This window comes from Medicago sativa, chromosome 6, assembly GCF_051527215.1.
Source record: "Medicago sativa cultivar Bolivia chromosome 6, Bolivia_mono, whole genome shotgun sequence".
In the NCBI taxonomy this organism is placed as follows: domain Eukaryota; kingdom Viridiplantae; phylum Streptophyta; class Magnoliopsida; order Fabales; family Fabaceae; genus Medicago; species Medicago sativa.
In genome coordinates, this window is record NC_140754.1 from 77,562,593 (window position 1) to 77,587,172 (window position 24,580).

The window sequence follows — 24,580 nt, forward strand, 5'->3', positions numbered from 1 at the left end:
GACCATTAATGATTTTCCTGCTTATGGCATGTTGTCTGGTTGGAGTACTCATGGTAGATTTGCATGTCCACATTATATGGAAAAAACAAAGGCATTTACTCTAGATAATGGTGGGAAGAGTTCGTGGTTTGACTGTCATCGTCCATTCTTGCCTCATAATCACCCGTTCAGAAGACTTAAGAATGACTTCAGGAAGGATAAGAGAGTATTTGATGGCCCGCCACCTAAGATTTCATCAGAAGAAGTGTGGACAAGAGTTTGTGATTATCCAAAAGTCGCTGATTATGGCCAAACTGTCCCGATACCAGGATACGGAGCTGACCACCACTGGACTAAAAGGAGTATATTTTGGGCCCTCTCATATTGGAAAGATAACTTGCTCAGACACAATCTTGATGTAATGCACATTGAGAAGAATTTTTTTGACAACATATTTAACACAGTGATGGATGTCAAAGGCAAAACAAAAGACAATGAGAAGGCAAGAAAAGACTTAGAAGAATATTGCAAAAGAAAGGATTTGGAGTTGAAACCTCAACCGAATGGGAAGTTGTTGAAACCGAAAGCCAACTACAGCCTATCTGCCCAAGAAGAGAAATTAGTGTGTCAATGGTTGAAGGATTTGAGAATGCCCGACGGATATTCTTCTAACATAGGGAGGTGTGCCGATGTCAACACGGGAAGGTTGCATGGGATGAAAAGTCGTGACAATCACATTTTTATGGAGAACTTTATCCCAATTGCATTTAGTTCATTGCCCAAACATGTGCTAAATCCACTTATTGAGATTAGTCAATTTTTTAAAAATTTGTGCGCTTCGAACTTGAGAGTTGATGAACTTGAGAAAATGGAGAAGAATATTCCAATCATTATCTGTCAGTTGGAGCAAATTTTTCCACCAGGTTTCTTTGACTCTATGGAACATCTTCCTGTGCATCTACCATATGAAGCTATACTTGGCGGACCTGTTCAATATAGGTGGATGTACCCTTTTGAAAGATTCATGGGTGACTCAAAACGAGCTGTTAAAAATCTGGCCAAAGTGGAAGGATCAATTGTTGCTATTTACACTGCCAAGGAAACCATGTACTTTATCAGTCATTATTTCGTTGATCGTCTACTTATTCCATCAAATACAAGAAATGAAGTTGAGGTTAATGGTGAAAGGGATCCGTCAACCTTATCGGTATTCAATCTTCCTGGTCGACACGCGGGCAAGGTGCTTCAATATTGGATGGTAGATCCGAGAGAGTTGCGGTCTGCTCATGTTCATGTTTTGATTAATTGTGCGGAGGTTAAACCATACCTTGAGTAAGTTAATCAAACCTAACCTTTTCTACTAGCCCTTTTTACAATAAGTTTTAACTCATTTAACAACTTTGTATTGAATTTTGTAATAGGGAATTTAATGCTTATTACGAGGAGTTTGGTGATGGTTCAGCAGTTGGTTCGGTACATGAATATTTTCCAGCTTGGTTTAAACAAAGAGTGTACAATGCCAAACCAACTGAAGAAGTCATTCGTTTACGGTATTTATCTCAAGGTCCTTTACAAGGTGCCAGTGAATTTCACACCTACTTCGTGAATGGATATAAATTTCATACCCACTCTTGGTCAGAAGGCAAAAAGACATATAATAGTGGTGTTTATGTAAAAGGAGTTACCGAAGGAGGTGAAGATGATTTCTATGGCGTGATCAAACACATTTATGAGCTTTCATATAATGAAAATAAAGTGGTGTTGTTTTATTGTGACTGGTTTGATCCCTCTCCTAGATGGACAAAAATTAATAAATTATGCAACACTGTTGACATTCGAGTCGACAAAAAATATAAAGAGTATGATCCGTTTATCATGGCACACAATGTTAGGCAGGTATACTATGTTCCTTATCCCCCAACTCTACCACGCAAACAAGGGTGGTCTGTTGCAATCAAAACAAATCCGAGGGGCCGCATCGAGACCGAAGAACCAAATGAAGCAGCAAATGAAGAAGTTGCTTATCAAGCCGATGATATGACACATGTTAATGAGATAATTGAAGTAGATCAAGTTACAGGTTGGCGTGACTCTCAAGTTGAAGGGGACCAGGTTGACCCTTCTATTTTGGAGATGCCTAATAAAGAGGTTGTTGATGATAATAATGAAGGGGACCAGCAAGACAAGCAAGTTGATGATCGTGATGTCGATGAATTTGACTATGCGTTTGATAATAACACTTGAAGGATATAGTTATCCACATTTGTATTTATTGTAATCTTGAATACATTTGAGTTTGAATGAAGATATGATTTGTTTTAATATATATGTTTGTTGATGATGTAGATATATTGTCTTAATATTATCTTTTTTGTTATTGATTAAAAAAAATATTATCAGATTCGCAATGCCTCCGAAAGATAAAGAGAAAGGCAAGAGCAGGGACCACAGGAGGCGGTACAATACATACGTTGTGGACGCTGCCACACTTGCCACATTGACTCCCTTCCCCAGACCACCCTCTTCTTCTAGCCAGGGATCGACTGGGTCATCCCAGGCTAGTGCTGCTGCACCCAGTGGAGTGTCTGCTGGTTCTGGATGTCCTCCTGGTTTTATCCTCCCTACGGGTTTCTAGATTTCTCCTCAAGGGCAAACCGGCTTTATGATCCCTCCACAACAGCAACCCACACCCCAACATCAACAACCCCCACCGCCCCAACAACAACAACCCCCGCCCCAACCCCAACAAGGTGTTGATGATGATGATGAGGAGATGGCGAATTATCCGCAAGATGATCACGAGCGCTATATCATTGAGCCCAGTGGCAACTCGTAAGTCTTTATTGTATTTTTGTTCAATATGTATGTTGTTATAAATTTGTGTAATGTTTAACTATGAGTTTTTATTGTTTGTAGTTTCATGCCCTGCAAGCCAGCCGCCAGTGCCATTAGAGACATCATCCAGGGAAGGTATCATGGATTTTGGAAGACATATGGTGATGTCCCTGATGATGAAAAAGATGCCTGGTTTGATCTTTTTGAGGTAATATTAATATTTATCATAATATGTATTTTAACTTACATGCACATATGTTATAATCTACTAATTTCCAATAATATGTTAACAAATATGCAGCTGAAGTGTACCTGGAACCCCAGGTACTATGATCGGATCAGGAGAAACTTTCACATCAGAGCTTCTGCCTGCCTCTCTGACATGTTGCGACATGCCCGACTTCGTCACGAGGCTGCTGGAAAGAGGCCCTACTGGATCGGGGAGCCACTTATGAGGCAGCTGGTGGACTATTGGGGGAGTGCAGAGTTTAAGATGAAATCAGAAAAGGCAAAGAAGAACAGAGCATCAAAGAAAGGAGGATGCATCCACACGGGAGGCTGCATAAGCGCAGCAGAGCATGCCCGTCGACTGGTAAAAATAATAACTCTGTTAATTAATTTTAGAATGTATGTTTTTAAATTTTTTGTGGTTAAATAGTGTAATGTTTTACTAACTACTTAATAATTGTGTTTCTTGTCAATTAGGCAAAGAAGTTGGGTAGGGAGCCATATATAAATGAGCTCCACAAGAAGACCCACGCCTATCGATCAGGCCAGTATGTTGACGATCGCTCTAGGCTATGCCAGGTAATTGTTACATAAGTCTATTTTAATTAATTTTATTTGTGGTTAATTATAATTTTTTGTTAATTTTTATTTGTCTTTAACTATTGTTATTATTTATTTTAGGAGGAGTATGATCGGCAGCTATCCGAGTCGCTCTCCAAAGGATGCTCTGTTGACGAAGCTCTCACACTCCGTACCTGTACGAAAGTTGCTAGTGAGAAGAAAAAGGGGCGATTGTACGGTGCAGGAAACTTAGCTGGCAACTACCGCAAGGGTGTTGCTGCCACTCTCAAGTTGACCCTTAATGCCGGGGAGGGATCTTCTCGGCAACCTGAGCTCACTCCCGAGATGCGGGAATTGATCGCTAGGTTGACTCAAGAGCAGCTTGCTGCCCAAATGCAATCCCAAGAGGAGCTTATTCAGGATGTGCTTAGGAGACAGCGAGAATTCTTAGACTCTCAGTTGGACTCATTTAGGCAAGAGCAAGGCTGGAATTTGGATGGGCAAGATGTTGGGCAGCAGGGTGGAAGCCAGCAAAGCCAGCAAAATGTGAGAGCTCCAACGTGTGATGATGATGCGGACGACCCCTATGAAGTGTATGGTGAAGGTGATGACGACGACGACGATGACGGGATCGAGGAGGACGATTGATGCATATGATGCTTGTTGTGTGTTTTATTTATTATTATATTATGGTTTGTATGACTTTCGGAGGTTTTCTATGCTTCCCTGCACAATATTTATTTTCCTGCATGGTCTGTAATATTATTAAGTACAATTAAGTACAATTTTTATTTCATGCCTATTAATTAGACTTAGTAGTGTTTGTGTGACTAAACTTTGTTTATATGCATTAAATTGTGTTTTAAAAAATAATTTTAAAATTTTTTATAATATATTTTATTAATTAAAATGATTTTTGAGCCATTTAATTGTATTTGAAAAACAACTTTTAAAAAAAATTCGACTTTTTTTAATTAATTTTAATACATTTTATTAATTAAAATTATTTTTAAAATATTTAATTAATTAATAAAAAATATGTTTTTATAAATAAAACATTTTTTAAAAAAAAAAAAAATAGGACGTTTGCCAGGGGTTAAACCCCTCGCATGTCCCTGGTATTTTTTGAACTGACATGACTTTCCATCAGAGTCAGTCAGAGCTGCCAGTCAGAGTCAGTCAAAGTCAGAGGCGCCAGTCAGTTGCAGAATAAAGTGCGGGAAAATACCAGGGCTTTTGTCAAGGAAAATGCCATGCAGTTTACCAGGGGTTAAGGCCCTTGTTTTTTTTCCCAGGGGTGCAACCCCTGGCAAATGGTTTGCGATGCGCCGTTTTGCGATGGCTTATGCCCCTGGGAAATTCCCTCACAAACGTCCAGTTTGCCAGGGATTCCGTCCTTTTGTCAGGGGTGCATTCCTCATTGTTTTCAATGTATACTTTTCTATAATTGAATTGTGCCAAGGATTTTTTCTTCGTTTTTATTTAATCTTCATATTTTGTTCAAACTAATATTTTAAAAACATAATAACTTAGAGCGATGTATTGAAATGAGAGGGATTAATGTTTCATGAGGAATGACCAAGACAAAGAGATAACAAAAACAGGCAGAAATACGGTGTCATTGCAACAATGTTTTTGGAAAAACTGAGATTGTGATTTGGTACAGGCAGCAAGACTGTGAAAGCTGCATAGAGTCTGTGTTGGAACGTTTGTCTTTCACCTTCGAAATAGAGAGATAAGAAAAGGGGAAGGATGGTGGTATCCTTGGCCACCGGCTAAAAGTAGCAATGTGACTCAAGGTTCTACCATTATAGTAGTTTAATATTTATCTCTTAATTAATTCGAAATTAAAAACACTCCAACGGAAGTACTCAAAAAGATTTTCTATTTCCTTCTATGATTTTGCGTAATCGTCAACACCATCGATTTTTTGGTTTGTTTCTTTTAATTTTGTGGTTGTTTTGTTTATGTGCATTGGAAGTGAGCATTTGAGAACAAGCATAAAGTAAGTAATAGGAACGATAAGGAGCGGGAGAAAGATTAAAAAGTAAGTATGCATGTTCTGAAATACATTATGAAGTGATTATGTAACAAAGTTTATTCCATTCTTTTGAAATGCAAAGTGCTAAACAAAAATATTTTTTGATATTATAATTTCCTAATGTTTCATTTATATTTCTATTTTATTGTGAATATCTTGGATAGTACAAAATGTGTTAAGTGACACATATGTTTAAAACTGTTTGAAATTACCATGTGTTCTAATCATCTCCTATTCTCTTATTATTTGATATGGACCAGGCAAATGGCCAGACCCAATAAAACAGGCCCAATACTGAATTGGGTCGTCTACACAGTCCACACACCCTCTCTACGAGAGGGGTGCTCGCAACACTTCGGGTGACCAAGTCAAATCGAATTGACACATCATCCACGTACCTGAAAAAGCCTCACCTGACGGCCACGATTACTGAGAATTTGTAACTGTCAAGCACAAGTGTGCCATTCACAGCAGTTCCTGCACCTCCTTACTATTTAAGGGGACTTTTCACAGTCCCCAAAGGTACGATATTTTTCAACCCTAACCCCTATTTTTTCCTCTTAAACTGACTTGAGCGTCAGAGTGTCTGCACCTACACATCATGTTGTTGCAAGAGCTCTCAAATACTCAAAATCATTGCACTGGACACCATCTTTCTGATCAGGTACGATCAATATCTATTTATACCTCTTTATTCATGGAATATCTACTACTCGAAAGTAACATTTTATTTTTCTACCTATCATTTTTGTTTAAATACATGCGTTTGCGCAGTAGAAAAAGCGGACACACGGGCACGGGAGTGCCCGTCTGGACGCTAGTACTAATAACTACAATATTGGTTTTATGAGAGAATGTCTTATTTTATGTAGAACATGAATTTGACTTTATATAGCCTTACACATGATTCAAAAATAGAAAGCGTGAAAATAGATGCAACCACATTACAAGCCTTATAGTGTGTACACTATGTCCCAAGAGAAATAAATTAAACATTACAAAGCCTTATAATGTGTAGACTATGTCCAAAGAGAAATAAATTAAACATACTTACTGGATGATGAACATATGAAGTGACTCATTTTGCTTCTATGTTCCTCCTTTTCTCCTTCTATGTTCTCTCTTGTTCCTCCTTTTCTCCTTCTATGTTCTCTCTTTTTCCTTATGTGTTTCTCTCTATTTTTCTAAACGTGATATCAGTAATGAATGGATAATTGAGAGAGGAAGCCGATGTTTTACTAATAGGTAGTTATTCTCCACTAACTTCCTTCCTATAAATGGGATTTGAGATCATGGGCTACTAGTTGTATTTTTTTTGGTAGTGTATATATTGTTTTTTGGTAGTGGGGCTACTAGTTGTATAACTATGAATGAGAAGTTACAATTTGAATTTTCAAAATATAAATCTATTATTGATTCATTTATTTAAACCAAATGTTGCTAGATATAAGGAGGATTTGCCATATGAACTTTAAAAAAATGTACTTACGTGCAGTATGAATCCTTTCTCTTTTTTTTTTGTTTTCTTTTTTTATTATTTTAAGTCAATGTCAAAATGTTGGAGCCTACATTCCCTTTTAGAAGAAACTATAATTATTATAAATAAAATAAATATGTTTATTTATTGTTAAGGTAAAATAAAATAAGGCCTAAATTAAATAACTAGCAGCATAGACTTGTTGATATAATCATAAAATTATAAATTAATACTGTCACTCAATAAATCACAACTATAATACATTTTATATTTTATATCAAGTTATGATAAATATTTTAGCATAAAAAAAATTAATAAAATATGCGGATCTTACAATCGGCAAATCAAGAACATCGGAAGAGTTGTGAAGATTCAAGAGGCCTCAGAAAACTTACAAATGCGAGGAATTTTGTTCCCAAAGTACCGAGACAAGTTATTTGAAGACGAAGACCTAAAAACGACAGAAAATCGGAGACAAGGCCCAGAAGGAAGACAAAATGTGCCTACGGTATTTAAAACATGCCTATGGCATGATTTGACAAGCCATGAGCCTAGGGAATATGTACCATGCGCCTAGGGCATGCTTTGAGCTAGCCTCTCATGCGCCTAGGGCATTTCTTATACGCCCCGTGCATGCAAAAAGTCGAGGCGCAACTGTCTTTTCCTGCTTTCGTTTTGGGTAAAGCCCGTAATTTTAGCCCAAACCCAGGTAGAAACTCTCACTATAAATACCAGCCTTCCTCATTCAGAATTTCCCGTTCAGAACCGTGGCAGTTGAAGAGGAAGGAGGCTTTGGAGCTTTGGAAGAGTTTCTGTCTTCTCCTTGATTTTCTAGAGTATGTTTTTATCTTTAGTAATTTGTTTTTAGTTACCATGTGTAACTAAATCTTTTTAGTTTAGAGTTCTAAGATGAAACTCTGTATATTTTTGTTGGATATTTATCTATTTATTTAATGTCGTTTATTATTTTATTTATTCTTTTGTTCCCTATTAAGTTTTGTTAGGAAGAAGTTTTATTTCTGTGAGTGCAACCCTAGATTAGGCACTTAGGGTTTGACAGGGCCTAATATTGCTTACTTTTATGAAGTTGAGGAAGATCCAAGTGAAGACGAAGGTACTGAAGCTTTCGAAGACAAAGGTATTGAAGCCTTTGTAGAGAAGGGTATTGATGTTGTCCGAAGAAAAGTACATCCTACAACGCAAGCAGACCAAGGTCGAGAAGGAAGTGTTGAGCATTTCTTGCAAAAGCTTATGAAAATAAAATTTGAAATGCCAACACAAGAAATGTTGAAACAGAATCCTTGTTGCATGCAAATGTTACAACACCTTGTGAAGCTTAAGACACACCCTACTGCAGCAGAATGGATATCATTAGCCGGAGATTACCAGACCAACTCTAAAGCTGACACCAATATCAAGATTAAAGATCCTGGAAGCTTCTATGTTCCAATATCTATTAATGGTGTATTCTTGGAGAATATTTTATGTGATTTAGGAGCTAAAATCAACCTGATGTCGCTTGCAACATTCAGAAAAATCAAAGGACTCATGATGATATCAGCTGAAAAGCTAGCAAGGTAGCTGACGGAACTGAAGAAGAACCAGAGGGTGTAATGCTAAATGGGAAGGTTGTAGTAGAAGACGTCAAGTTCCTAGCAGACATAGTTGTTGGTCTATATGGCCAATAAGATTATAAGCTAGAGGGGGTGAATAGGTTTATGAAAATGTTTTTCGGAGTTTTGATCCAAATTGATTTCAAATAAATCGACTATTGGAATCATGCGCAAACAATCACAACAATACGCACAAAGATAAATCTCTGTGCCATAAGATTCAATGTAGAATTGAGTGATTCACAATACAAATCTTATTTCAATCAAACTTTAATGTGCCTTGTAAAATTTGCAAAACTTAGACAATTTCAATACCAAACCTATATGAACAATAATACTAAGCTATCAATTGAAAACACAATGCATATGAAATTGAAGAATTGAATTGAACTTGCACTCAATTGGTCTAAGCAAATTATTTAAACCTAATTCAATGAATTAGATTAACTTTTGATGAAAAACAACTTAGATCAACCCTAGCAATAATGAAAAATAAAGAGGACAAGGAAGAGAGATAACACAGATATTTTTACAGGTAAATTCGCTCTGTAGCAAACAGATAAAAATTGCAACGTAACATTTATACCATCAAATTTACAAAAATAAGTAACAAGAATTGTTCGGACGAAAGGACAATCCCTGTGGATACAATACACTACTTATCACTTTATTACTTGATGAAAACGACTAGTACACTTGCCATTAGCAAACGCGCTAAGTTTTAGTTTACATCAACGACCAGAATACTTTGTATTCAATGATGACGACTATGATACAGTTGTATCAAGTGATTACGATTTGTACCACATGCATTTAGAGTCGTGTCTAGCTAGGTGCATTGAATACATTTGATAATTGGTGAGTCGTGTCATATTTAACTATGTGCTTGGTGATTATGTGCATTGGTGAAACTTGGTGATTTACGTAATCGGTGAGATATGTGAATTGTTTGGAAATGTGTACATGTTGATGTTTGTTATTTTTTGTGATACTTGTACACTTGGTGATAGTAATGAAACGTGAATTATATGTATGTGATTTGGTGATTTCTTTGGTGACGATGATTTCTTTACTTATACATTTGAAGTGATGAATTGTATTTGTTGATTTGATTAAGCTAAAAAAGAAATGAGGTGAGAAGTTCTTGTATGGGTTAATGTTGTTAAGGTGTTAAACTATTGATGATGATTTTTCTTGCTATGCTATGATAGAATATGATAACATGATTTGTATTGAGTTGAAGATAATATTCATGTGGAGTTAGTATTATAGGAATGTTGAGTATGTATATGTGATATATATGAACTCCTTGAATGCTTATGTTTGATTATATATTATTTGTGGAATGTTATCTAACCCCTAGTGGTCGTTTGGTTGACCGCCTGCCTATTGGTATGAATGGGTAGACGGCTTGCAAGATTAGTTGTTTTGCTTGTGTGTATGCTTGAGGCTAGCTTTCGAGCTACCTCGTTTCTTGCTTTGGAGTCTTAGTCTAGGGCTCTTATTAGGATGTTGGTCTTTTGTTGTTACTTTCATGTTTCGATGAGAGTATTACTCAGTATATTGAGATTTGATATTTATATTTGGTGATGTATTATGATACATGTGACATGACTATTTTGGAGATTTTATTATTTGTTGATGAGATATTATGATATTATTCTGATGCAATGTATTGAAAAATTTATTATTCATATTTTGGACTTATTGAATATATCATCTAAATCCTTTGTATGATTGTATTATTTGCGTGATTTATCGCTTTAAGAGTTTAGGGTGTTACACTGTGTTTATTTTTATTGTGTTTAGTTTACTTTCTTGCTTACTTACAAGTTGTAAGGTTGTGATTCCTAATCTTGTAATATATTTTTAGTACTCATGTATAGTACAATTTCTTATTCTTGGAACACCTGGTGCTTTAAATAATTTAGTAAGTTTTAAAAATATAAAATTGTGTCGTCAAAGTTTCAACAATGAATGTAAAATATAAATATCATTACAAATCAAACTTCATCAAAACTTATATGCATTACAAGATAATTACTGTTATGACACAATCTTTAAATTCAACAAAATAAATTACACATGTGGTGGTTTTTTTTTAGAGTAAAAAAACAAAGAACGTAGAAAGAACAAAATAAATACTCAAATTTCTAAAGAATTGACAAGCAAATCATTAATATATGTCTTCATTAATCCGTCAGAGTGTGTGTAGTTATCTGTATCTTTGTAAAAAACCTCAATAAAACGCGAGAGATTGAGAACACACGTCAGAATAGGTAACGGAACTTCAGTTGGCTTAAGACATTCCTGATTTATATCTTTCCAAGCGTTGTCAATTTTCTTTTGGCATTCTTGAATGGCAGCTTCCCTATTCATATCATATTCCCTCATATAACATTCCAAGTACGAAGAAACATGTCCTCTTTTCTGCTCAAACTGTTTATCAAAGTATATAAATCATATTAGATAAATTAGATATATCAAGAGTCATATTTCTTCATTATGTCAACTTATTATATTAATTTTTTAAATGTTTTTCAAAAATTACCTCGCTTGACACAATTTCATCCCTAAGCCTGCAATGTATAGCAGCAGCATTAACAATTTTTGGATTGTTAGTTACCCAATCAAAGATGTCTTTTGTCGCTATGTTTCCCATTCCAATGTAAGAAGTCGTAGCCAACACTGGGTAACCACTTGATATTGTTGATATGTGCATGTACTCCTCTGTTGTTGGTATATAGTTAGCATTCAGCCATCTGGCCTCACTCATATAAGCTTGGATTATATTTTTGAACTGTCATTAGTATACCATATAAAATAAATGTTAATAGGTTGTGTACCAAAAAAAAAACTATGTAATTAAATGATGTTAAATTGTATTAGCAATTTTTTTTAGTTTTCATCTAACCAGTAATTAAAATGTCAAGATATATCTTTCGTAGAATTAATATTACAAAGGAGCTCTTTTACGACAAAACAAAATTTATTATCGTTATTACTACAAACTGAGTTCATATAACCATGGACAATAAGTTTTTTGCATTAATTTTTATTCTTTGATAGTAGAATTTTGTTTAACATTGCATTGAATCAAATAACCTCATGATGATACATTTTTCTTTGTCAAGTCATCATGATGATACTTTATCACGTTAATGAACTCAGTTAATAAAATCCATGGATAATAAATTTTTTTACATTAATTTTTATTATTGATAGTAGAAAACTTTGTAACATTACATTCAATCAAATAACTTCATGAGGATACATTTTTCATGGCCAAGTGATTATGGTTAATTCCTAAAATGATGTAAAAATGTATTTATATTGATAGTATGTGCAAATAAAATCCTAAACTTCCATTTGATAACCACAAAAAATTTAAATGAAATTTTTGTTCAATAGTTGAATAAATTATAAATCACTAAAAGAAACAAATTTTAACTAATGCTTTATTATTACTAATAACACTAACAATAAAGCAAAACTCTTACTTCTTTTAAGAAGGGGTCAAGGGTGTACTCTCTTCCTTCTTTCTTCATTTCTTGCTCTATCTCTTCATAAACATCCAAGAGTGATTTATAAAGCAACTTCATGTAATCCGGCAGATCCTCCAAGCAATTAATATCCCACCTAAAAATCATTTTGATTGCAATATTAACCATTACTCTATTAAAAGAATTATATCGCGTACAAATACATGTGAAGAAAATGTCTATATTTCTTGAAAAAAATTGACTTAGCGACCAAGATTGAAGATGGATATATTGAAGTTATTATTAAAAAAATTCCAACTCTAAACTAGATTAAAGATAAACTTCATATTGTTTATCTCTAAAGTTTGGTCACGAATTCAATTATTCTTAACAATAATATTGTATGATGTGCTAACCTTTCAATTGCCTTAGTAAAAAGTTCTAATTCATCAATAGTTCCATATGCATCATATGTGTCATCAATGTATGATAAAATGGAGATAAATTTTGACATCATTTTCCTTGCTTGAGAATATTGGGGCTCAAAATATACGGTCATAACCCAAAAGCAACATTCTACTACTCTATCTCGTGCATACGGTAGTTTTTGAGCTATATCCAACTCCTTCCACCACCTGTATATAAAGACAAAAATAGTATAGGAAACTAGTATAATTATTTTTTGAACTCAATTTAATATACTTTTGTATTTTGATGTATGCTCAAGATGTACTTACTTGCTAATGTTTCCAAATTCCTTTTGATGCAGGCTTTGGAGCATATTAAAATCCAATTTTGCCAATGCAAGTAGAATTTCATTATGGGATGAATCTTGCTCATAGATGGAAATGTAACTTCTTGCCACTAGCCTAGGCAAGTTTTTGCGGAGAGATTGTCTTAAGCTTTGTTTTACTTGTGTTGCAAGAGAAGGACTCAATCGGGTGGCCATCGACTCAAGGTGACCAGAAGTAAAAGCCAAAGCCTCTTCCAATATTTTTTCACCATGAACCATCATATGTGAGGCTTCATACAAGTTTAACATGCCCTCAACATCTACGACCAATGTTTCACTGAAGTTTCCTTGCTCGTCCTTGAATTGGTTGAACACATCTAGTATTTTTATTAGACAACCACAATAATATTAAACAACAATTATAGACATATTAATTTATATATATATATATATATATATATATATATATATATATATATATATATATCTGTGTGTGTGTGTGTAAATAAGAAACTAAAGCAAGATTGAAAAATTGATTATGCAATCTAGATAGTGTATAGTGTGTTTCTGAAGTGCAAAAAAGGTTCTTACTTAATAGGATCCTACATGTATGCCATTAATATTACTTTATAATCATTAAGTGTTTATTTCTATGATATAAAAAAATATTATTAAAAGAGAATAATTAAAAGAGATGAGGATATGAACATTACACAGATAAGACACTCCTATTTTATGTAATTTTTTTTCCTATCTTTTATTATTATAAAATTCTCTTTATACTAAAAGTGGTATACCATTTTTTAGACATTCATATTAGACACACCCATGACAAAGTCCAATATTACGTAGTTAATATTGATTTTACGATTAGATTTTTTTAATGTTTACCAATCTAATTTGTTTTACTCAATTAGCGATCCAAATTAAAAACATAAAAAATGAATCATTAATGTGAATAAGTTGAGATATATATACCAGGTGAAACGTAAAGTCCATGTTGCCTCAACACCCTAAATAGCACAGCAAGAGAATGAAGGTTGTCTTTGAGAGTTATTTCTCCATTTTGAACATAACTCTTGTAAATATGTTCCAAAACTTGATTAATTTCGTCTTCAAAATGATAGCTCACACCCAAACGACATATTGAGTCAATCAAGTTGACTTTTTCCAAGGGTTTCTCTGTTTTTGAGACAATCATTTGTCTAACCTCCTTTTTTAGTTTATCAATTTGTGCCGCAGTATTCATATCAGGTTCCTGTATGTATTGAAAACATACATATGATTTTAGAATAAATTGATAAATGACACTTAATTGTTGTTATGGATCAACCTATGGACTGCAGTAAGCAAAATGAGTCTACATTATTGTCATTCATGAGTAAATAAATAGTATAAGGTAAATGAGAGTAACTTGAATCCTGGGCTAATATTAAGTGGTTGGTATTCAAATATGTGTGTGCTATCTATGATGTAAATCCTAGAATATCAAGTTTCATTCCTATAGATAAAAAAAAAAAAAAAAAAAAAGACTATTTAAGGTTAGATCTATCTACCCTTCAATCACTTTTCATAATATATATAACCTTGCTGTTGATTTAAAGAATTACGTACCATAGATTCTGAAGCATAAGGAATGAAAAAATCTCCCCAAACGCTAGGGTGGAAATCTGCAACATTTCTTTGCAAAACCGATTTCTCATTAGGATTGATGTAATCTACTGAAGACATACTTAATATTTCAAATGAATGGGATGCTTAATTAATCAATGGCTCTTCTTCAACTCTATGGTTTGGTTGGGGAAAGAAGAGGTCTTGATCGAAATTTATAGTGGATCAATTAAATACATTAAATCTATTTAAGATGTATACTACTAAACTATTTAATTCAAATCAAGAGAAAAAACATGTGTACGAATTCTAAAAATAATAATTTGATCAGTAAAAGTTAAACACATAGCGTCGTTTTTTTTTTTTTTTGAAGGAACACATAGCGTCGTTTGTCAAGCCTTTTTTGACTAACTATTTTATAACTTAATTTATTGCACATGTTATATGCACAAATAATTACAAAAGATAATTATTTATTATAAGGCCTAACTGAAATATAATTTAATCCATACCACCACCAAAGAAATATAATTTAATCCATACCACCACTAAAGAAATATAATTTAATCCATACCACCACCAAAGAAATATAATTTAATCCGTACCCATATGCTTAAATAAAATTGCTGGTGTGCGCACAGAATGTTTGAAACTTGAAGCCCAGCACCAGCGATAATTCTCATAAACATGTGATCTTAATACACATAAATAAATAAACAAGAAGTCCATATTTTCATGTTAATGGCCATGGATATTATAATGAATACCCCAAGGACATATTTAAATAAAATAAAATAAAAACTAATCGTGGGATTATGTTAATTTTTAATGGAAAAGGTATACATATAGACACACTCACACACATATATAAAGGAAATTCTAATGAATATCCTAAGAGTGTGTTTGGATGAGGTAATTTGGAAATTTTAAAGAATTTAAAATTCTAGGCAATTTACCTCAAAGTATTTGAATTCCCTCATAACATTACATTTCCTCAACATTACATTACATTCCTCCATCCAAACAATGGAATTCACCTCAAAGTATTTGAATTCCCTCATAACATTACATTCCCTTAAAATATTCCCCCATCCAAACACACTCTAAGGATATATTTTGTTTTGTTACCATGATATTGATACAAAGTTTTTACTGAAGCTTAGCAATAAACTAATATCCGTCGAGAAACTTGTGGACACACAAAGTGGAATTTTCCCTTTAACTTGGATTTTTTCCATATCCATGAGCCAGGAATCGAATCCTTGTCCACATGCTTAAGGGGCGCGAGTCCCGTACCACGTTGACCAATCCATTGTTAGTCTCTAAGGACATTCTTCAAGGACCTTAAATAATATTTTTTCTATGTAAAACTTTATGTTTCTTTGCATTCGAAATTGAAGTTAATTTTTTAAATGTATAACTTCTTAATTCGGAATCATTACAGAGTATCCTTATAACACTCGTTAGCAAAACTCTATAAATAAATCAGAAAGAAAATTGATTCTTTTAGATATGTCAAAAAGTTAGCACTATGGTTTCTTCTTTTGACGAAGATTCAACCAAAACTGAATTGCATCCTAGGAGTTGAGTGCTTAGAACTAGGAAGCATGTGTAGGACATGTACACCGTTAGAAAAACTAGTGAGAAAATATTAAAGCAAAAGAAAGTAAAAGGCAATGTATAAAATCGATCTTTGTTCGTAGTTCTATTAATTTTGTCTCTCTCTACGACTATAGTGCAGTTACAGTTCCATTTTATTCATGTGATGAATCAAGGTTTACAATGTTACAACCAATATATAGTATCACGGTTCAGTTAAGATTTTTACCCATACATTGTACCATCTGGAGGCAAGGCTGTGACACCCCCTAACAACAATTAGGTCCTTCTGCTGATGTTTCCAGCATGGCCACTATAGATTGAACTGATGAGTTCCATCGTGTAGGTCCTTCCGCTAAAGTAAAGACATAACATGTGGTAAACATTCTATCATGCATATCACCATCATAGTCTTAACGAATATACTGAGGGGATTCGAAGAATCCTAACCACTGCTTACTTTTCTGCATCAAAAAACAGGTAAATTCGCTCTGTTGCAAACAAATAAAAATTGCAACCTACTTTTATACCGTGCACTTACAAAAATAAGTAACTAGAATTGTTCGGACGAAAGAACAATCCCAGTGGATAGGATACTTTACTTACTATTTTGTTATTTGGTATAAACGACTGGTATACTTGCCATAACCAAAGCGAGAGTTTCACTCGCCACCACATCAATGACCTACTTTTCCGCAACCATAGCAACTAATTATTTTCTCATCACTATCTGATTATTTTCCTTTACTTGAGGCCTTCCTAAAGTTAACAAGATTTTTGTCATTGTGCTTTAACCCGTTCCTTTTAATGTAACGGTTGTACCGTCTTAGAAATAGGCTCACCTCCTATTCATTTATAGCATCATCATCGGATTCATCATCATTTTGAACCGAACAGGTAGAGACGGACGAGGTGGTGTTTAAAGCAATGTACTTTCGCTCCTTCTTCTTAGAGTCTTCCTAGCTTGACTTGAAATGATTGATCTCATGCTCATGTTCCTTTAACTTGCCAAAAAGTGTGATCATACTAAGAGCATTGAGATTTTGTGACTCGTTGATAGCGGTGTTTACCCTGGTTCTTAGTAAACAAACGCTGGTTTCTGAAAACGGTTAGCTTGAGAAATCAACTAGAAGATCTCGGGGGATATTGTGTTAGTGTTTGACAGAAATTGCGATCGTTCTTGACGTGAACCAAAAAAGTGTAAGAATCAGGATTGAACACGCGTCAGATCCTTGAGTAGATTCTTGAGAAAAGGGGATAAATTACAAGGAATTTAAAGGAAATAGGTAAAGTTGGATAAATGAATTAAAGGTGGTACACAGATTCATACATTTGCGACTTGTGTACTCGTTTCTCCTATAGTGCGGATAGTTTGAGCGTGTATGTCTTGTGTGTATGCGAATTGTGACCCGTCTTCCCTATGGAAAACTCTTATTTATACTAAGTAACTGCCTATACAGAAACCGCCGGGCATAACCGCTAGAAACTACCCTAGACATTATTTGAATTTCAAATATTAGCTCTTCAACAGTAACTGATTTTGGCTCGTATATCTGGCACCAACTTCTCTTCGGTTGTTCTGCTTGCTGGTTGTAACGCCCCGGATTTTCATCCAAGACATTACTTAAAATTATTCTTTAGAAACATATTTTGCTGGTTCTTTAGAAAATATGAGACTATATTTTGTTTTTCCAAACTATTTAAAAAAAAACTATTAGAAACATAAACTATTAAAATAAATTGATAGAAAATTTCTCTATAAAATTCATTATTTCATAATGGAAGAAATAATAGAGTTCAAAAATATTTCAAAAGTTACAATTACAAATTAATGGAAACTAGTCTTCTTTTTCATTGAAAAACCCAATTTTCCCCCGTACGCGTTTCATCACAAATCAAGCTTCATATTTCATCGTTAGTACCTACAACATTTTATTAATGTAATGGTCAATTTCCTTATCCAAATTGGTTCATACTCAAAGTGTAACGCCCATCGTAATTATTTAATTATTTGACGAGTTTAGCATATATATATTATATGATTTATATGTGTGATTTATGTGATTTAAGAATTTAAGTAGTTTACATGATTAATAGATAAATTATGTGATTTTCAAGATTGATGTGAAGTATACGATTTTGTGAAGTTATTATGTTGATGTGACTTATTTTATTATTAAATAAAATAAGATATGAAAATAAAATAAAAATATTAAGAAGTGGGGCCGTGATGTGAGATGAGTAATTTTAGTAGTGAGAAAAGAATAGAGGAGTGTTATAAATTAGAAGTTAGGTTGAGAAATAGTTTTAGAAAAAACGTACGTTTTTGGAGAAAAAGGGAGAAAAGTCTGAAAGAGGAGAACAAGAGAGAGAGCTGCGATTTCTGCAATAACCAGGTAAGGGTGAGACTAACTTTCAATATAATTAAGGGTATAATTCTGTAGAATGAATTTAACATGATTAGGTTGAGATTTTGTGTGAATTGGGAATTTAGGTTTATGATCGGTGTTTGATGATTAAACCATGAAAAGATGTTAGAATGATGCAAAACCTGTGTACATACCTTAGATATTACCTAGGGTGATAATTAGATGCTATTTGGATGAAAGAATCATGAGGATAGATGAAAAGTTGAGATTTTTATGTTTCTGGCCGTACTGACATTCATCGCTCGCAACTGCGAGCAGTAACACTCGCAACTGCGAGCTACCCCAGACGCTCGCAACTGCGAGCAGAATCACTCGCCATTGCGAGCTCAACCCAAACACTCGCCATTGCGAGCTCTACCCAAACCCCTCGCCATTGCGAGCAAGATTACTCGTCGTTGCGAGTTAAGCTGTTAGTTGCCCAATTTGTTCCCCATGCGATCCTTTCGCACGTGTAGTCATGAGTTGACCTTAGAAGTGAGAATGAGGGTTGTTTAGGAAGTTTTCAGAAGTTCCAGAAGTCTATTTAGGTGACTGAAATTATTAATGATGAAGCATGAGTAATATTATGATGTTTTATGATGTATATGTTGATGTAATTCATTCCTCCAATGATGTTAATACATTCAAGCACTGTTATATGTTGTAATCTTGTTGTTATTCGATGTTGTTGGCAGTAATGTTTTGAAGTTGCATGAGTAGGTCTAAGTTGTAAAGATTAAAGAAGTTGTCCATGTTTATGGAATTGTAAAAGATGTTCACGATGTTGTCTAAGTTGTAGGAAGATTGAGTCCCCATTGCATACTCATTAAAGATGGGGGCTTGAGGCCCGACAGCTTAATGCTCAAACGATGTTGGGGGCTTGAGGCCCGGCAGCTTTATGCTCACATGTTGAGGAGCCTAATTACGCTCATTTATGTTGGGGGCTTGATGCCCCGAATGGTATCACATGCATTTGCATATCAAGAAGTTTCACGAAGATTTAAGTTGTTAAGAGTTGCATTGTCAAGTTGAGTCACGTTGTCAAGTCAAGTGTTAAGCTGAATATGATGTCTGATTATGATTTTAATGATGAAATTTAATGATGATATTTGATGATGACAATTGATGATGATATTTGATTATGATTGATATGATGCTAAGTAATAAATGTTGATATGTTAGTCAAGATTTATGTTGTTAAATGCATTTTGATGAATTATATGTTTAATTTATTGACTGTGAAATCCCACCCCTTCTGCTTGAAAATGTTGCCATTCGTATGGGTAACTTGCAGGTAATAAAGACTAGAGGCGTTCGTAAGTGGACTCCTCATATTGTGTCTAGGTGCTCTGATACGTAACGGGATGGGGCTTGCTTTACTTCTATTCCTTACGTGTCTTTTATGAACTTTTTATGAATAAGTATTGAACCAAATTATGAGATTTTCTGATAAGGCCTGCGTGCCAAGACTTTATTCATGTTGAACTATTTCCGCTGCGTAGTTTCAAACTTTTATGATGTTGAACCTGGAAGGATAATTATTATTATTATCTATTTTATGACTTTCAAGTAGTATGTGACATTCCGTTTAAGATTTAAATACTCTGATTTATTATGAAATTTTTATGTTGGGAAAACGAGGTGTTATAATTGGTATCAGAGCAGGTCGGTCCGTCCGGTCAAGTAGTGAGTCGAGTTGTGTTGTTATTAGTTGGAATATCATTATTATGTTATTCTAAATGTTGTGTGATGTGCAGAGAAGAAGAAGAGACCTGGAGGCTGCAAATTTTATCTGTTATAAGAGGACTGGAAGGACTGGAAGGAATGATGCTGCGATTGCTGCTGCGTTGGAAGTTGTGGCCCAAGCTGTGGGACAACATCCAAATGTTGGTGCTGGTGTTAATGCTGAAGTGAGAATGTTGGAGGCCTTTCTGAGGAATCATCCTCCCACTTTCAAAGGAAGGTACGACCCTGATGGAGCACATACATGGCTCAAAGAGATTGAAAGAGTTTTCAGAGTTACGCAATGTACTGATGATCAGAAGGTGCGTTTTGGTATGCACATGCTGGCTGAGGAAGCTGATGACTAGTGGGTGAGCCTCCAACCTACCTTAGAGCAAGATGATGCGGCTATTACTTGGGCTGTGTTTAAGAGAGAGTTCCTAAACAGATATTTTCTTGAGGATGTTCGCGGGAGAAAAGAGATCGAGTTCCTTGAGCTGAAGCAAGGAGACATGTCGGTGACAGAGTATGCAGCGAAGTTTGTGGAGTTGGCTCAGTTCTATCCACACTATACTGGTGACAATGCTGAGTTTTCCAAGTGTATCAAGTTTGATAATGGTTTGCGTGCTGACAACAAGCGAGTCATTGGTTACCAACAGATCCGTGATTTTTCTAATTTGGTGAGCAGATTGAGAATCTATGAAGATGATAGTAAAGCTCATTATAAGATTGTGAGTGAGAAGAGAGGTAAGGGTCAGCAAAGTCGCCCAAAGCCTTACAATGCCCCTGCTGATAAAGGAAAGAGAAGAATTAATGATGAAAGAAGGTCGAATAGGAAAGATGCTGCTGCTGAGATCGTTTGTTTCGCTTGTGGCGAGAAAGGCCATAAGAGTAATGCTTGCACTAAGGATATTAAAAGGTGCTTTCGTTGTGGCAGCAAAGGACATACACTTGCAGAGTGTAAGCATGAAGACGTTGTGTGTTTCAACTGCAATGAAGAGGGTCATATTGGGTCTCAATGCAAGAATCCGAAGAAGGCTCAGACCAGAGGGAAAGTTTTTACTTTGACTGGTACTCAGACTGAAAATGAGGATCGTTTGATCAGAGGTACTTTTTATATTAGCGATACTCCTTTAGTTGCTATTATTGATACTGGTGCTACACATTGTTTTGTTGCTTTTGATTGTGCTTCTAAGTTGGGCCTTGATATGTCTGCTATGAATGGAGAAATGGTTGTCGAAACTCCAGCTAAGGGTTCAGTGACCACTTCTCTTGTTTGTTTACGGTGTCCCTTGTCTATGTTTGATCGTGATTTTGAGATTGATTTAGTTTGTCTGCCTTTGAGTGGAATGGATGTGATTCTTGGTATGAACTGGTTGGAATACAACCATGTTCTCATTAATTGTTTTAATAAGTCGGTGCATTTCTCTTCTGCTGAAGAGGAAAGTAGAGCGGAGTTTTTTTCTACTAAGCAGCTGAAGCAGTTAGAACGCGATGGAATTTTAATGTTTTCTTTGATGGCATCCTTATCTTTGGAGAGTCAAGTAGTAATTGATAAGTTACAAGTAGTGTGCGATTTCCCTGAAGTCTTTCCTGATGAAATTCCTGATGTGCCGCCGGAGAGAGAGGTTGAATTTTCTATTGATCTTGTTCTGGGAACGAAGCCTGTGTCTATGACACCTTACAGTATGTCAGCATCTGAGTTGGCTGAGTTGAAGAAACAGTTGGAAGATTTGCTTGATAAGAAGTTTATAAGACCGAGTGTTTCACCTTGGGGAGCGCCGGTGCTGTTGGTTAAAAAGAAGGATGGTAGTATGAGGTTATGTATTGACTATCGACAGTTGAACAAAGTAACTATAAAGAATAGGTATCCACTTCCTAGAATTGATGACTTGATGGACCAGTTAGTGGGTGCACGTGTGTTCAGCAAGATTGACTTGAGGTCGAGTTATCACCAGATTAAAGTAAAATATGAAGATATGCAGAAGACGGCTTTTAAGACGCGATATGGACATTATGAATGTAAGGTGATGCCTTCTGGTGTTAGTAATGCGCCTGGCGTGTTTATAGAGTATATGAATCGCATTTTTCATGCATTTTTTGATCGTTTCGTGGTTGTGTTCATCGATGATATTTTGATTTACTCCAAGACAGAAGAAGAACATGCTGAACATTTGAAGATTGTCTTGCAAGTGCTGAAGGAGAAGAAGCTGTATGCTAAATTGTCTAAGTGTGAATTCTGGTTGAAGGAAGTAAGTTTTCTTGGCCATGTTATTTGTGGTAGTGGTATTGCAGTCGATCCGTCTAAAGCTGAAGCAGTATCACAATGGGAAACTCCTAAGTCAGTTACAGAGATTAGAAGCTTTTTGGGTTTGGCAGGTTACTACCGAAGATTTATAGAAGGATTTTCTAAGTTAGCACTTCCGTTAACGCAGTTGACGTGTAAAGGTAAAACCTTTGTGTGGGATGTTCATTGTGAGAACAGTTTTAATGAATTGAAGAAGCGTCTGACGACGGCTCCAGTTTTGATTTTGGCAAAACCTGATGAACCTTTTGTGGTGTATTGTGATGCATCCAAGTTGGGCTTTGGCGGTGTGCTTATGCAAGATGGTAAAGTGGTTGCTTATGCATCAAGACAGTTGAGAATTCATGAACGAAATTATCCTACTCATGATCTTGAATTAGCTGCAGTGGTATTTGTGCTTAAGATTTGGAGACATTACTTGTATGGTTCGAGATTTGAGGTGTTTAGTGATCACAAGAGCTTGAAGTATTTGTTTGATCAGAAAGAATTGAATATGAGACAGCGAAGGTGGCTTGAATTGTTGAAAGATTATGACTTTAGTTTGAATTACCATCCGGGTAAAGCCAATGTTGTTGCAGATGCCTTAAGTAGGAAGACTTTACATATGTCTGTTATGATGGTTAAAGAGTTTGAATTGCTTGAACAGTTTAGAGATTTGAGCTTAGTTTGTGAAATGTCGTCTCGGAGTGTTAAGCTAGGAATGCTGAAAATTGATAATGATTTCTTGAAAAGTATTAAAGATGCGCAGAAGGTTGATGTTAAGTTTGTGGACTTGTTGGTTGCTAATAATCAAACTGAAAATGGTGACTTTAAGGTCAATGATCAGGGTGTGTTGAGGTTTCGAGGTAGGATTTGTATTCCAGACAATGATGAGATAAAGAAGACGATACTTGAAGAGAGTCATAGGAGTAGCTTGAGTATTCATCCGGGAGCTACAAAGATGTATCATGACTTAAAAAAGTTGTTTTGGTGGTCTGGATTGAAACGTGATGTAGCACAATTTGTGTACTCTTGTTTGGTTTGTCAGAAGTCGAAGGTGGAGCATCAGAAACCTGTTGGGTTGATGACACCGTTAGATGTACCAGAATGGAAATGGGATAGTATATCCATGGATTTTGTGACGAGTTTGCCGAATACTCCTAAAGGGAATGACGCCATTTGGGTCGGCACACTTCATTTCGATTAATATTAGTTTTCCTATAGCTCAGTTGGCGGAAATTTATATTCGAGACATTGTGAAGCTGCATGGTGTTCCTTCAAGCATTGTGTCAGATAGAGATCCAAGATTTACTTCTAGATTTTGGAAGAGTTTGCAAGAGGCCTTAGGCTCTAAGTTGAGATTGAGTTCGACTTATCATCCTCAAACAGATGGTCAGTCGGAAAGAACGATTCAGTCACTCGAAGACTTGTTGAGAGTTTGTGTACTTGAGCAAGGTGGAACTTGGGATAGTCATCTCCCGTTGATAGAGTTCACTTATAATAACAGTTATCATTCAAGTATTGGGATGGCGCCTTTTGAGGCTTTGTATGGTCGGAGGTGTAGGACTCCATTGTGTTGGTTTGAAACAGGTGAAAGTGTGGTTTTAGGACCAGAGATTGTTCAGCAGACTACTGAGAAGGTAAAGATGATTCAAGAAAAGATGAAAGCGTCGCAGAGTCGACAAAAGAGTTACCATGATAAGCGTAGAAAAGACCTTGAGTTTCAAGAAGGAGATCACGTGTTCTTGAGAGTTACTCCGATGACCGGTGTTGGTCGTGCATTGAAGTCAAAGAAGTTAACTCTGAAGTTTATTGGTCCGTATCAGATATCGGAAAGAGTCGGAACGGTGGCGTACCGAGTGGGTTTACCACCGCATTTATCGAATTTGCATGATGTGTTTCATGTGTCGTAACTGAGGAAGTATGTTCCAGACCCGTCCCATGTGATCCAGAGAGATGATGTGCAAGTAAGAGACAACCTTACGGTGGAGACTTTACCAGTGAGGA

At 35.4% G+C, this 24,580-nt stretch overlaps 3 protein-coding genes across 3 annotated transcripts; 2 read left to right on the forward strand and 1 right to left on the reverse strand.

Moving 5' to 3' along the window:
* Positions 1 to 13: 13 nt before the first annotated feature.
* On the forward strand, positions 14 to 2,223 carry LOC146916998 (uncharacterized). The gene is made up of 2 exons (XM_085718845.1): positions 14 to 1,311; positions 1,401 to 2,223. Exons 1-2 carry the CDS (start codon positions 29 to 31, stop codon positions 2,221 to 2,223), a joined length of 2,106 nt encoding a protein of 701 aa, XP_085574971.1. The 5' UTR covers positions 14 to 28.
* A 789-nt stretch (positions 2,224 to 3,012) lies between these two features.
* On the forward strand, positions 3,013 to 4,418 carry LOC146916999 (uncharacterized). Its single transcript, XM_085718846.1, has 3 exons — positions 3,013 to 3,406; positions 3,520 to 3,621; positions 3,724 to 4,418. Exons 1-3 carry the CDS (start codon positions 3,062 to 3,064, stop codon positions 4,249 to 4,251), a joined length of 975 nt encoding a protein of 324 aa, XP_085574972.1. The 5' UTR covers positions 3,013 to 3,061; the 3' UTR covers positions 4,252 to 4,418.
* Positions 4,419 to 10,708: 6,290 nt separating this feature from the next.
* Positions 10,709 to 14,748, reverse strand: LOC146917000 (putative terpene synthase 2). The gene is made up of 7 exons (XM_085718847.1): positions 14,564 to 14,748; positions 13,928 to 14,207; positions 12,954 to 13,326; positions 12,633 to 12,851; positions 12,235 to 12,373; positions 11,286 to 11,534; positions 10,709 to 11,173 (listed from the first exon to the last, which is right to left on the reverse strand). Exons 1-7 carry the CDS (start codon positions 14,678 to 14,680, stop codon positions 10,880 to 10,882), a joined length of 1,671 nt encoding a protein of 556 aa, XP_085574973.1. The 5' UTR covers positions 14,681 to 14,748; the 3' UTR covers positions 10,709 to 10,879.
* Positions 14,749 to 24,580: the final 9,832 nt, after the last annotated feature.